The sequence below is a fragment of the Coenobita brevimanus genome, chromosome 31, assembly GCF_032717465.1.
Source record: "Coenobita brevimanus isolate Jiangsu-jjx chromosome 31, ASM3271746v2, whole genome shotgun sequence".
Taxonomy (NCBI): domain Eukaryota; kingdom Metazoa; phylum Arthropoda; class Malacostraca; order Decapoda; family Coenobitidae; genus Coenobita; species Coenobita brevimanus.
The window spans coordinates 26,085,497-26,100,416 of NC_136984.1; the positions used below are offsets into that span (position 1 = coordinate 26,085,497).

Here is a 14,920-nt window from a genome sequence, read left to right on the forward strand (position 1 = left end):
TCGTGAACACAAGGGGAGTGAATCGACCGTGGTCCACATGTTGGATCCTTTCTTGATAATTTCTATTTTTTTCTTGCTCATTCCTCTTGTGTGCAGCTTCGAGAGACAGTTCACGATGACATGCTGCCATGGGATCGAATATCCTGATGTTGAAGAACGCCCTCTGCCCACGTGTCCAGAAACCTCGAGCACTGACATCCACTCTTGCATCATTTGATGTGTTTACTGTTCTGTGGGTGAAGTGCTCGCCGTCCAGGGGTAGCAGAGCTGGCTCAATCGTGACATCATGGCATATTTCCTGCAGCATTTTGGCAGTGAGGTTGCGTACTTCATCGTGTCGGATGCAAACAAAGCCTCCCTTCTTGCATACCATTCCATGGTTTGCATCAAAGGCAGTGCCACAGGCACAGTGTTGAGGTAGGTTCTCTATTGGCCACCCATATCTCAAGGCTATGGCATCAATAAATTCTTGTTTGTTGAAGTGGAAGCCTTTTGCCTTGAGAGGCAGGGTTGTGAGCCAGTTAGATGCCCCAACCTCCTGTGAAATTTCAACTCTTCTGCACTGGTCTGGTGTTAGATGTTCGATTATGTGCTGCAGCTGGTCTTTTTGTCTTACTTCACGCTCATTGCTTATCTGTGTCTTTATGTCTTTCTGCCTTTGGTGGTCGATTTCACTTGTCTCAACCTGGGCGCAGATCTTCTGTGACAAGGATTCGGTGAGCTTGAATGAATATCTGTGTTCATAGCTTGCCACGGCTATTGGATTTATAATGCCAAGGCCTCCCATCCTGGATGGTAGTGCTAGAAGGTCCCTCTCTTCTGGTGTGGGGATGTGGCCATTGGTTTGAGATGGGAGGAATGAATCCCTGATAGCATCCTCCAGTGGTTGTAGCAGCAACTCGATGTCTGGTATGGTCCTCATCACGAAGGTCCACTTGTGCTTTACACCATAGGTAAATGCACTGTATGCTGCATGGGGTTCTGTTTTTACGTGGCTGGATAGTGTATGAATTTCTTCTACCCATGTCCTTACCTTATCACTCACATATTTGTCTTTGAATTCCTTGGTTCCAATCACAGCCCCTAGATGCCTCTGACCCTCCTTGGTCACTATCACGTTTGTGCCTCTAAATTCTACTTGTGCATCTTGATAGTAAGCTGGTGTCACGATCAAGATGGACTTACTTGCATTAGGGTAGTAACCTATTTCAGGGCCATGAGATGTTACAAGGTTCCGCCATTTCCTCACATCCTCAACCTTGCCAGCACCCGTGAGATCATCGGCATCGGCTACCTGTTTTACATTGGTGGCCTCGTATTTGATCTGTTGTTGCAGCACTGTCATCGCCAGGGCGTACATAGCCATGGCAACGGGGTCCCCCTGGGTAGTTCCTTCTGTGGACTGGATTACACCGACGTCGTGAGCCGCTGTCTTACCCACAATGTAGAGGTCTGCTGGTTCTTTGTAGGTGTTTTCCACATATTGGGCAAATGCTGGGCATTTAACCTTGATATTGTGCAGCATTGCCTCCCGGTTGATGGAATTAAATGCATTTGAGGCATCAACTAGTAATACTGCCTGACAGTCCTCTTCCCCAAATATTTTCCTCATTGAGTGAACTGCTGCCTCACCTCTTGCCTGCTGGCCTGCACACACCTGGAGGTTGCCAACTGCCTGCTTCACATCATCTTTCACCACCTCCATGATGCATTTTCCTATAATCCGTCTTAAGACTTCACCCACCCGATGGGCCTGCATCCAGGATTCTTATCAAGGGGGATTAGTCTGCAAGCCGTCAGTGCTTCGATGTTACTGCACTGACTTGAAGCCAGCTTCCTCGCCAGTGAGGCAATGGTGTTACATAGGTCTGCTGCTGCCTCCCCAAACTTGATGTTACTGAGGATTACTCGTCAAGATTTTGCATCCAGGCCTGACGGTCCTGCCCCTCCCTGTGTGTGCATTGCCTTCCGTCACACCATATCTCCAATTATCCTGTCATATATGATGGGATTGGGAGGAGTGTAGTTGCAGTCAAGCTTTGACTGGGCACTTGCTTGTCGTGCAGTCGGCTGTTTTTCTTTTAGTTGTTGCATTGTTTCATCTGTCAGGTCAAGTACTCCGTTTGGTGATTCAGCTGACAGGGATCTTGTTGCCATCGAGACCTTCCCCTGTCTCATCTTGCTGCCAAAAATCCTTGCAACATCGTTGGTATTCTGATTTCTTCTGCCTCGGTTGTTTATTCTCATCTGCAAGGCCCTTGCTTCCTCAAGTAGGTTGTCGATTTCACCTCTTTTCCATGTTTCAACCCGCCTTTGGATGGCCTTAATATTTTCTGCAATGCTAGCTCTTGGGCGGGTCTTGTTGAGGAAGAGATGTGGTATTAGTGCAAGGACCTTAAGAGAGAATGAGGCAATGGGTGAGTTATTGTTGTAGTTGGCTATCAGGCGAGTGATTTCCTTGATCATGTCAGTTGTAGCATTGCATTTGGGAGGTTCAAAAAGGTTACTTGAGGACCATCCAACTATTTCATTATATGTGGTGTTCACCCAGGTTACTGCATTTTCTCGGGATTTGCCCATCCAGTATGTGGGACGACCTTCTCGCACAGACCTTTGAGGCTGTTCTGCTTCCTCGTTGTTTGTGTCAGTACCGTTCTGAAGACGAATAGTACCTAGATGATTCCCTCTTTCATGCATTCCTCTATGGTGGTCTTCATCCTGAGTTTCATTTCTATTATAAACCTCATGATGTTCCTCACCCCCAACTTCACTACTATTCACTTCCCCATGGTGATTTAACCCACCCAGCGCTTCCATATCTCTCGCATCTTGGCGTCCATCCCTATCCCTCGCTTCACCACGGGGTCTTTCACCACCACGCATGTCCGTGTGATCGTGCATATTGTCAGTGACAGCCTCATCAATTTCCATGTCACCAATCTGTCGCCCGCCATGTTGGAAGCGGTCAAGTGCCGCTTCTGGTGGGCTGTGATTCCCTAACACATTCATACAGAAAGGTCCCATCCTACAGTATGTACACGGCGACCTGTTTGTTGCACATGAGCACCTGATACACTTATGCTGCCTACTGGAGCACTGACAACAATACTGTGGCGTGGCCATGGTGTTAAAGTTTTTATACTGTGGTACAGTATTAATAATAATAACTTTGGCTACTTTTTGTAGTACTTTTAAATGAAAATTAAATATAATGTTACTAGAACTACTATTTTACTATACAAATTTTAAATTAAGATTTTAAGTGAAGAATGTGCTTGTTTTACTTCTATTTTTGTAGATAATATGATTAAGTTATGAAGCAGTTTGCTCGTTTTTCTCTAGTTTTGCATATCAGTTAATATCTAATTGTTCTGTCTTATACTAATAATCGACTGAACTGATAATGATATGTATTTAAAGTTTGATATGAAGTAAAACAACGCTTCTTTGTTCAAGGATTAAGTAGGTGGCCAATTGGTGTGGTGCAATAATGTGGAGCCTTGTTAACTGGTAATGGGTCTTCAGACGTTAAGGTGTAGGGGTGAGGGTGGTGTTTGGCGTAGCGGCAGTGTGTGTGTGTGTGTGTGTGTAGTTTAGTGATATTGTGTCTTCGGACGCTATGGTATAGGGGTGAGTGTGGTGTGGTGTGTGGCGTTGGGACAGTGTGTGTGCGTGTGTGTGTGTTGGTGTTGTGACGTGATGTGTGATGTGTGGTTGTGGTGTGTTGTAGAGGTAAGATAGAGGCACCTTGCTTTACTAAGGCACATTGGCATTAACAAGGTTTGTTTAGTATTTCTTTTGAATATAAAAGAGAATTTTGAGAGGGTTGAGTAAGTAGTTCTAGTTTGTAATTTTATGGAGTTTACATTAGTCCTATTATACAGATATTATATTAAAAATACTCTTATTACTATTGTATTTAGTAATAATAGTGTGCTTAAAACTAGGGTACTATGACTAAATTTGTTATTTAATTGAAGTTATATTTATTAATTTCATATATTAAAAATAAAGTTTTAATTATTACTATATTATTTATTATTATATTGTAGACTTATCTACTGTGATTGGTTATATATTTATACGATGAGATTCTGTGTATAATATGTTTTATAGTTATTTAAGAACAGTCATTGTGTGTGTGTCTGTATGTATGATATGTTTACATTACAGTGTCATCTAAGGTGTGTGTAAGATTCCCTACCTAAATGTTTTTGTATGCCACACTTCTATACCACCTGGCTATGCTGGTGGTGTGTATGTAGGAGATTGTTGTATAGTTAGTGGTAGCTGTTGTTATATTTAGTGTTTGATACAGTGTTTATAAAGTATTATTAGGTGGTGTGTATGCTAGTGATCAGTGGGTGATATTCAGTGTGTGGTAACAGCTGATGTGTTAGGGAAAGGGAGTTAGTGCTCCAAGGATAATGGAGTGAGCGAGAGGTGTGTGACAGGCATCCCACGTCTCACTGTTATTTGTGGACAAAGTTAATAACTGAAAAATGGGCTTCAGAGAGGTACTTATTTTGTAAGTGAGGGTGGCGATACTTATATTCTGGGTGTGTGGGGCAGCGCACATGTGGTGGCGGGGTCCCGGGTGGCTGATGATATAATGTATGGTGTTGACACCAGTCCAGATAACCCTCTCAGGTCAGCACCTCGCTCGCTAACGGTCCCTGCACACACACACACACACACACACACACACACACACACACACACACACACACACACACACACACACACACACACACACACACACACACACACACACACACACACACACACACACACACACACACACACACACACACACACACACACACACACACACACACACACACACACACACAAACCCTTCCTCCCCCTCACACCGTTGTTTTCACAATTTTTCACATTTTACAAGCTATACATAGCTGATATTTAAGATTTTCTTTCACATATGCATCAGTGTCCACTTTATGCTGGAGTGGGTATCAATTTCTAAGAGCCCACAATCATTTTTACTATGATTTCGAGACGATAACACGGAGCGCCCGGCACACGTCCTGTCACTCCACCACCCAGAACACTACTATTACTACTACTACTACTATTACTACTTTTTATCTAAATCACCTTCATCCATTGGTGAATTACATTGTGAAGATTAAAACCAACCTTGCTAATACAGTTCACCATTTGGAGTTGTAATGTGAAGGTTAACACTAACCCTCATATTACAATCCGTTGGCCCCAAGCACGCCAACGGCTGTGGTTACCAGCCATCTACAGTACTATTACTATTATTATTTTATTATTTTTTAAATTGATATTACAGTGTAAATAAAGACATTAAACTAATGGAGTCGCTGGTCTATGCGACTACTACTATGACTACTACTACTACTGCTACTACTACTACTACTACTACCACCACTACTATTACTACTACTACTACTATTACTACTACTACTACTATCACCACCACCACTACTACTACTACTACTACTAATACCACTACTACTACTACTACTACTACTACTACTACTACTACTACCACCACTACTATTACTACTACTACTACTATTACTACTACTACTACTATCACCACCACCACTACTACTACTACTACTACTAATACCACTACCACTACTGCTGATGCTATTATTATTATTATTATTATTATTATTATTACTCTTCTTATAATTATTAAAACCGCCACCACCCACTTCATCACCCAGACCACCACAACTCCATCTCCATCACCACCAACACAACATGTTCTCAACAAACCCAGAACCACCTCCGCTACATAAATCACCACAACATCGCTCTCACCCCCCTCACCAACCCCTTTAGCTCTCTTCCTCTCCACCATACATCACCATTACCCCTCCTTTCTCCACCATCATCTCCACCTACATCATTATCACCATCTCCATCTTCCCTGTACATCATTAGTACCACCACCATGTCCCTCGACATCACTGTCAACATCATCATCTCCCCCTATATCATTATCCCCGCTACCATCTCCCCCTCCATCACAGTCACCACCACCACCACTATCCACCTCCATCACTATCACAACCCCCTCCATCGCTATCACCACCACCACACGAGTTTCTCTAAAAACACAGCCCCATCACCCACCACTAATTTCCACCACCACTAACCCACCAACACCTTCCACCACCACTAAATTCCATTACCAATAACTTCCACCACAACCACCACTGACTTCCACCACCACCACTAACTTCCACCACAACCACCACTGACTTCCACCACCACCACTAACTTCCACCACAACCACCAACTTCCACCATAACCACCACTGACTTCCACCACCACCACTAACTTCCACCACAACCACCACTGACTTCCACCACAACCACCACTGACTTCCACCACCACCACCAACTTCCACCATAACCACCACTGACTTCCACCATAACCACCACTGACTTCCACCACCACCACTAACTTCCACCACAACCACCACTGACTTCCACCACAACCACCACTGACTTCCACCACAACCACCACTGACTTCCACCACAACCACCACTAACTTCCACCACCACCACTAATTTCCACCACAACCACCACTAACTTCCACCACCACCACTAATTTCCACCACCATCACTAACTTCCACCACCACCACTAACTTCCACCATCACCATCAACCACCAACACCACTAACTTCCACCACCTCCATCCATCACCATCTCCATCTTCCACTACCAGCACTACTCTCCACCACTACAACTAACTCCCACATCACCCAGTCCTCCACAACCTCTTAGATATCTTCGGAGTCCAGCCAGATAATGTTCCGTAATGTTCCTTGACCAGAGCTGCGGGAACGGTGCTTCACTCTGGACGAGTTGGCCGGTAAGGGCGTTTCCATGGTGAAAGCCTTTCCTCTGTTCAGATGCATTGCCTACAAACTGGACCCGGTAAGACCTCTTGGTTCTGTCTGTCTCTGCTGGATTGCCGCCATTTTTTCACAATTATATGCCCTAGATTTATTACAGGTATCTTATTTATTTTTCCCATGACTATTCTGTTCACTTTAGGATACAGTTCTGTGACCATCAATCTGAACAGCGTGAACCGTGTTAGTTCTTCCTGTGTTTTTGGCTTTGTTGTTTTTGTTCATTAAAATAATTATTTTTTAAACCCATCACATCCGTTCCCTTTCTTAAGATGAATGAAATTTCCGTTCATATTAAAAATGCAAAAAAAAAAAAAAAATGCCATTGTGCTGGAGAAAATATCTAATTCCTTGTAGAGTTTTATCAACTTCAGTAAATAGATGTAATTTTTGTTTAATATTTGCCGCTGTTTGGTGATTATGTTTTAGCTCTATTAGCTCTATACACTTTTAACTTTACCTTGGCCTAAAATTATCATCTGTCCATCTTGAGGATTGGCTTTGAACAACAGATTATCACCAGAATACGATGCTGGTCATGGCGAAGTGCTATGGAAAGAATACATAGCCATGGCACTGTCTTTTTCTGCCACTGAGTTACGTGCAATAAGCTACAAGAGAACAGTTAAGGAAGGCTTTATCCAAGCAGCTTTAGTTCAGAAATCCTCCACAGCTGCAATATGTCATCTTGATAAAGGGAGAAAAAAATTTATTGGGACGTTTACTGTAGCGAGAATGTTAATGGTGAAGTCTTAAGAACCACATACACACTATATCCATCCAAACATACTAACGTACTTACTTCAGCCTTATGACGTAATTTTGTGGTATTATTGCCTGGGCTAGTCGGCTTTATCTATCTCAGAACTGATTATTAGAACAGTAAGGTGTCAAACAAGGGTTATAGTGCTTAGATTTTTATTTTGTTCTCGTTTATTTCATTATTTTTATCAGACACTGATTTCATTAATCATTGTGGCTTTTACATTGTTTTCATTCATTTTCATTAATCTATATTTTCAGAAATGGCTTTCATTAATCTGTATGGTTTTTATCTTATTTCCCTTAATTTTATTTTGATTTATCAGACATGGCTTTCATTAATCATATAATTAACAGAAGCCTTTCCAAAACTTAATATAATTGCCTGACAGTAGCAAATATGTAAAAAGTACGCAGTCTGATTAATGGAGAGAGAGAGAGAGAGTTTTGAAGTTGATATCTAACTTAATATAAAATTTTGTGTCGATAATTGATGAAATGAATCAAATTCATATGGAAACAAGTCTAGTGTAAAACTAATGCAAGGAAATTTGTGCCAAAATTCAGGTTATTCTTGGGCTAATGTTAAGTAATGGTTGGGAATCGAACTCGTGTCCACTAACAATTATGGCTCAAAACGTTCATCAGTAGTTGTGCCTCTAATATGGTTGATAATTGAACCCAAAATGATAAAGCATTTGTTGTTTTGAAAAACTATTAGTAAGTGTCTTTCCGTAACGGCTGAGCATTGAACTCAAGGTGAAGCAGCGTTTATTACTTTTTACAAAGCCACTATTCATCGTAGCTCAAAACGGCTGGGAATTGGACCAATGTTGATGAAGATTTTTCTTTCTTTTTTCAAAATCAGTCCAACAAATTTAGCATAATCCGTCCCCCTCCATATTTGTATATATATTGCTGATAATTACCGAACCATTCTACCGGCAAGATAAGACCCACGAAGACATTGGTCTCTGTCATACTAAACCAGCAGAGTCACTCATTGTAACCAGGAGTCACTCGTTGTTAGCAGGAGAGTCACTCATTGTTAGCAGGAGTCACTCGTTGTAACCAGGAGAGTCTTCGTAACTAGTTGTCCCTGGTTGTAACCAGAAGAGGCATTGTAGCTATATGTCATTGGTTGTAACCAGGAGAGTCATTGATTGTAACTAGGTGCCAGTTTTTGTAATCAAGAGAGCCACTTTGTAACCAGCAGAGCCACTCGTTATAACCAGGAGTCACTCCCTGTAACCAGGATAGTCAGTTGTTGTAACTAGGAGAGTCACTCGCTGTAAGCAGGAGTCACTCATAGTAACTAGGAGGGAACTGGGCCAAAGTGAAGGATGCTTGGCGATGTTTCTTTTGAATTTGAGCCATATTTGAGCCAATCTAAAGTTGAGAATGTTCTACATAAACCTCAAGATCCGTTATGAATACGAAGTCAAATCCTTTAAATAATCTCGTTAGGGTCGTCTTAAGACATTTTTTTTCCCTCCAAGGCCAAAATCCCCGAAGGGTTAAGCAATACACAGCTTAGCTCTTCTAGTTGGAGGATGATAGAAACAACGAGTGTAGGCTTCATTATTAACTGCATTATAATTAGTAAGCATTTTCTTTTCCAGGATCAGATGGATCGTTTCACAGCCTGCATCAATGGACTGGAATAATTAAGGACAAGATTAACACCTTCAGTCCGATGACGTATTTTGCTGTGTATTCTCGTTGCCATCAGACGATTTTATTCAGCTGAGGTTGACTTAGGTTGTGACGGGGTTTATGGAGTGTATGTTTAACCCTGACATAAGTGATGGTTTATTCTGAGTTGAGGTGATTGAAGTTGGCAAGAATACACACACACACACACACACACACACACACACACACACACACACACACACACACACACACACACAGTACGTCCGGATACAGGGTGTTGAAAATCATCTCTCCCTGGAAGACCTTCGACTGGATTCAACATAGTCCCCTGCACATCCACCCCTTCCCCTTCACTACCACTAGGTCATAATTTATTCCTGACACCTCCAGACGATTTTACTTAATTTGGGAAGGACGTGTCTTAAGGAAGGAGTTAGAGAAAACTAAGATCTAACTCTCCTTCCGTTTGAACAGTCTTCCAAAAAGGGTGTAATATCGTGTGGAGAGAGCAAAATATGGATGACCTTTCCTTTGTGAAGAGGGTAAGGTAATAGGACAGTTGTTAGGTTTATACAATTCTCTGATATTATAACCGACGTTTTATCTTTTCTGTTTCTCTGGAAGTATATTTTGGTTAAGTAATTATCCTACTTGCGTGCTTCCTCTTTGCATATCATTAGATCCCATCTCACCCTTTCCTTACGACGGAAGAAAAGAGTTAGGGTGATAATGATGATGATTTGCCAGAATTCACTGTTTATTAGTCAACTGAAATGTAGGAAGGAAGGGAGGTTCAATAATAATAATAAGATAATGGTGATGAGGATACAGATGAAGAATCCCGTACACACACTACACAAATCTGTTAGTTTCTTCATCTGCTCCTCTGTGTTACTTCCCAGCCAGAACAAACTAATCGCGTCCCTCTTTGTGATGGCGTTCCATATTTCTAAACGTATCTTCGGTACTTTTATACAATTTTATTCATCTTAAGGGGAGAAAAAGGATTGGGAAGGGGCTAAGAAGACTGAATACAATACCTTCATTACGAATGTTTTCTCCAAAGTTAACAAAATCGCTTAGACGTTAACAGGAACGAAGTAACAAGATTCGAGATTACATTGAAGGAAAAAAAAATGAACTAAATCAATGATAAATATCTGGCCAAAGACACAGATAAGGTAAAATATAATGGACTGTTGATTATCACCTTGAATTTGTGTGTGTGGCTGCTGCATTCTTCTGTTGTTTTGCATGGAGGGTCCCTATGTACTTTATCAAATATAATCTTATTGCAATGCTTATGTGCGTATTATTTCCCACACTGACTTAAGCTCCTATAATAATTATTGAGAGTGTACGAGCCCGCTCTCATGTGTATATGTGTGTGTGTGTGTGTGTGTGTGTGTGTGTGGTAAGATAAATATTGGTGAGTTATGAATCGAATAATCATGAGACGTAATTCTACAGAAATGAAGAAGAGGACTTAAATACAAAGGAGCCATGACTCGTACTGTATTACTAAAACTGAAGATCACACTGTGGACAATTCATCAGTTTTGGACAAAAATTTGCAATGCATACATTAATGATACAGCGTCTAAGCATTGTGTGTTGTTGCTGAATGCACTCTGTAATGTGGGATGCAGGTTAGTCGCATCTAGCAGTGTTCCATAATGGCTGTCAATGACTGAGGATTTGTTTGAATCTCGGCACACAGTTTTAACCCCTCAGAACCGAGTGACATTCTTCCTGCTACGAGACATTTATTACACTCATATGGGTTTCTCATACTGAAGCAATTCATTGAGGTTATATTTAGGTTTTGCAGGTCAGAAAGGTCATCTGAAACTTAATAAAATCTTCTGGAAATGGCAAGAAAAAAACGATAAAGTCGCATCCTCTTTCATGTGTTAATGATGGGGCCGTGACATAGTTTTGGTTCTATTCTTCCTGCTACGAGACCTTTACTACACTCATATGGGTTTTTTCAATCTGAAGTGCTTCACTAAGGCTATGTTTAGCTTTTCTAGTTTAAGAAGGTCATCCTAAACGGAATTAAATCTTCGGGAAATGGCAAGAATAAACAAACAAAACATCTCCTGCCTCATGTGTTAACGATAGGGCCGTGAATGTCCTTTGAAATGTTATTGTTAAATGGCTACAGGTATACAATGCTGAGTGTAAGAATTATTTGATGTGGATGTCATGTTCTCAGGACTCGCCAGTGCTCAGTGATCCCTTTGTATCAGTACGCATAAGACACGATAGAGGGAGGACCGGGCACGATGCTTCATCTAACGAAAATAATCTGATATGACCTAACCTATTCTGACCTGCCTAAAATTATCCTAACCAAGCCTAACATAGCCTAACCTAACCTAACCGAAACTATCCCAACATAACCAAACCTCAGCTAACTTTCTTAACTTAACCAAGCCCTAAATGACCTAACAACCCAACTGAAACTCTCCTAACTTAACCAAAACTAACCAAACCTAAAATACCTAACCTAACACTCCCAGTAATTATGCCTTCTAAACACTGCCAATGACCCCCCCCCTCTCTCTCTCTCTCTCTCTCTCTCTCTCTCCACATCCACACACACACGAAGACAGATAGCTAGATAGCTAAATAGATAGACATATAGATAAACACAAAAAGATACATAGATAGACATAGTATTAATATTTCCATACAACTTCACTAACTTAGAGCAGACCTCTGTCAGTAAAACGGTTAATGGGGCTAAAGTAATTCTTGTCATTCAAAAACTCTGAAGAAAACCGTCTGGCGGCAGCAATAATATAATATAAAGGAGAGGTGGCTGAGTTAATGCCAGGTCTGTCCAGATGTAAACCACCTGAGTCTTAGAACTGCCGCCACCTAATCACTTTTTCGTTAAGGTGATCTTCATTATACACTAGATGTTAAAGCAATTGGGCGATAGTTAGAGGGTGAGGAATGGTCACCTTCTTTTGGACTGACTGAATGAGAACAAACTTACAGCAAGAAAGAAACGTCCAAGTTGATAGACGAAAGAGAAAGAGTTTACCTAGGCAGTGTGTAAGCACAAAAGCACAGTTCTTGAGGACAACAGGAGGGACTCCATCAGGTCCATATGCCTTGTTAGTACTGAGGCCAGTGATGACAGAAAATACATCAGCTGAAGATATTTTAATGGCAGCCATAAGGAAGTCAGAGGGGGCAAGTGAAGGAGGAACAGCACCGAAATCGTCTAAGGTGGAATTGGAGGAGAAAGTCTGAGCGAAGATATTTGCTTTTTTCAGTAGGACAAATAGCTACAGAGCCATCAGAGTAGAATAAAAGAGGGAAGGATGATGAGGTAAAGTTGTTAGAAAGGTTTTTGGCAAGGTGCCAGAAGAAGCGGAAAGAATTCGAATTGGAGAGTTAAGAGTATATAGTAAGAATGAAATTATTTTTAGCAGAGCGAAGAACAGACTTAGCACGATTCCGGGCAGAGACATAAGAAAGATGTGATTCAGGGCTGAGTTCGCTCCGGTACCTTTTATAGGCCCTCTCCTTGTTGTGGACAGCATTAGAACAAGTGTGATTAAACCAAGGCTCTCGTGCATTAGTCAAAGGATATCAGAGGGAAAGGTATGCTTCCATGCTCGAGAGAATAACCTTCGTTATGCAAAGGCACACTCAGATGGCTCCCGGCCATGGAAGCAATAAACATTCCAGGGAAAAAAAAAAAAAAGTACTACCTGAGGGCCTTCCAATCCGTGTAGCACGAGGGAAGGTATGGAGAGATGGCAGAATGGACGCAACTTCGTCTGAGCATTTGTCATAACAATATCTGTAAAATAATGCAAGGGAGGCAATATTCCGTCTTACATGTAGGGGAGGTAGTTTATTTATAATAGCAAAGTTATTAATAATTGCAATAGCTTTGTTCTGAATTTTGTCTAGCTGTTTTAGTGCAATCTCTCCACATGCACTCCACAAGGGTGAGCAATATTCAGGCTAAGAGCGTACATGACTCTTATCAATTATAGTTAACTGCTCGTCCGTGAAGAAGTTACGGACTCTGTAGAATAAACCAAGTTTCTTTGAGGCGGTTTTAGCAAATGATCTGACATGAGAGGTCCAACTGAGAGCATTGTTAAATGAGACACCGAGAATTTCAATACGTGGGAATATTAATAGCACTGACGGTAATATACGAATCTGGCAATATCTGTCTTTTAGTAAATTGTATATATATTTGGTTTTACTAGCATTAAATGAGACAAGGTTGTTTTGTCCCCATTCATTGATCGTAGACAAGTCTTGATTGATGGAGATGGCTGTATTGAGTTGAGAGTTTGAGATATTAGACTTTGTAAATGGGTGTTTGAGAGTGAATGGACTCTGAAGTGTTGAGTCATCTGCAGTATGAATAGATGGGATTGTGGGTGAGAGATGAGAGATCATTAATATGAACCAGGAACAGGATTGGTGGCAAAACTGATACCTGTGGCACACCAGCGTTAACTGAGTGGAAATTGGAATAAACATCATCTACGTTTACTCTTATTTTTATGTCGCTGTGATATGAGGAAAGCAGAGGAACAAAAGACGTTAGTCCATAGCAAAGGAGTTTGGGTAGCAGGGAACGGTGCCACACTCTATCGAAAGCTTTAGAAATACCAAGGGCTACTGCATAAGTTTCTCCATGTTGGTCAATTGATTGATGGATGGTATGAGTCAGGAGATTGAGTATGTCAATGGTGGATCTTTCATGGCGAAAACCGTGGTGTCTATCACTAATTATGTTGCTGGATTCAAGGTTTAACAATGTGCTTATCAATTACAATCTCAAATACTTTGGCAAGAGCAGATGTGACAGCAATTGGTCTGTAATCAGAGGGGTCAAAGGAACTTCCTGTCTTTGGAATTGGGTGGATAGTGGCTTCTTTCCATGAATTAGGGAATGAAGAAGTACGTATGCATAGTCTGAATATATAGGTAGAACAGAGGCAAGTTCTGGGGAACATTTTTTCAGAACAATTGAAGGAATTCCATCTGGGCCTGGAGCTTTGTTGGTTGGTAAACTGTCTAGGATGGATTTTACGCATCTTATGTGTATTTTAAGTGGAACAGTTTCTGGAGAGTCAATTTCTAGTACTGGGACATTCTGGCTGCCCTCTTCTATGGCAGAATTTCTGGCAAATATACTGGCAAAGATATACGCTTTCCCACGGGGGTCATTAATAATGTAGCCATCTGAAGATTTTAGTGGGGGAATGGATGATGACTTGTTAAAGTTATTACTGAGAGAAGTGAGAGTTGACCAGAATATTCTATTGTTATTAGGGTTATTGAGTAGTTTTGATGCTTGATTTTGAAGAAAGTTTGATTTAGCGAGATTTATTACAGCTTTTGCATGCTTTCTAGCAATTTCAAATTGACAAGGAAATTCAGATGTTCTTTATTTATTTATTTATTTTTTTTTTATGTTAGGAAGAAAGAATCAAAGGCTTCGAGCCCGCACAACAGTTCCTTCTAAGAAAAAAAAAAAACAATGCAAAAAAGAGACAAATTCAAGATCCGTTCATTTCGAGATGGCTGG

The 14,920-nt window shown here is 41.2% G+C and overlaps 1 protein-coding gene across 1 annotated transcript in view; it reads left to right on the forward strand.

The window, feature by feature from the left end:
- LOC145395428 (uncharacterized) overlaps positions 1-9,362 on the forward strand; it is a 42,932-nt gene extending 33,570 nt beyond the window's left edge. Inside the window, exons 4-5 of the mRNA XM_080269032.1 lie at positions 6,843-6,946; positions 9,309-9,362. Coding sequence (XP_080125158.1) covers positions 6,843-6,946; positions 9,309-9,353 — 149 coding nt within the window. The 3' untranslated portion in view covers positions 9,354-9,362. The remainder of the gene's footprint in view (positions 1-6,842; positions 6,947-9,308) is intronic.
- The last annotated feature ends 5,558 nt before the right edge of the window (positions 9,363-14,920 follow it).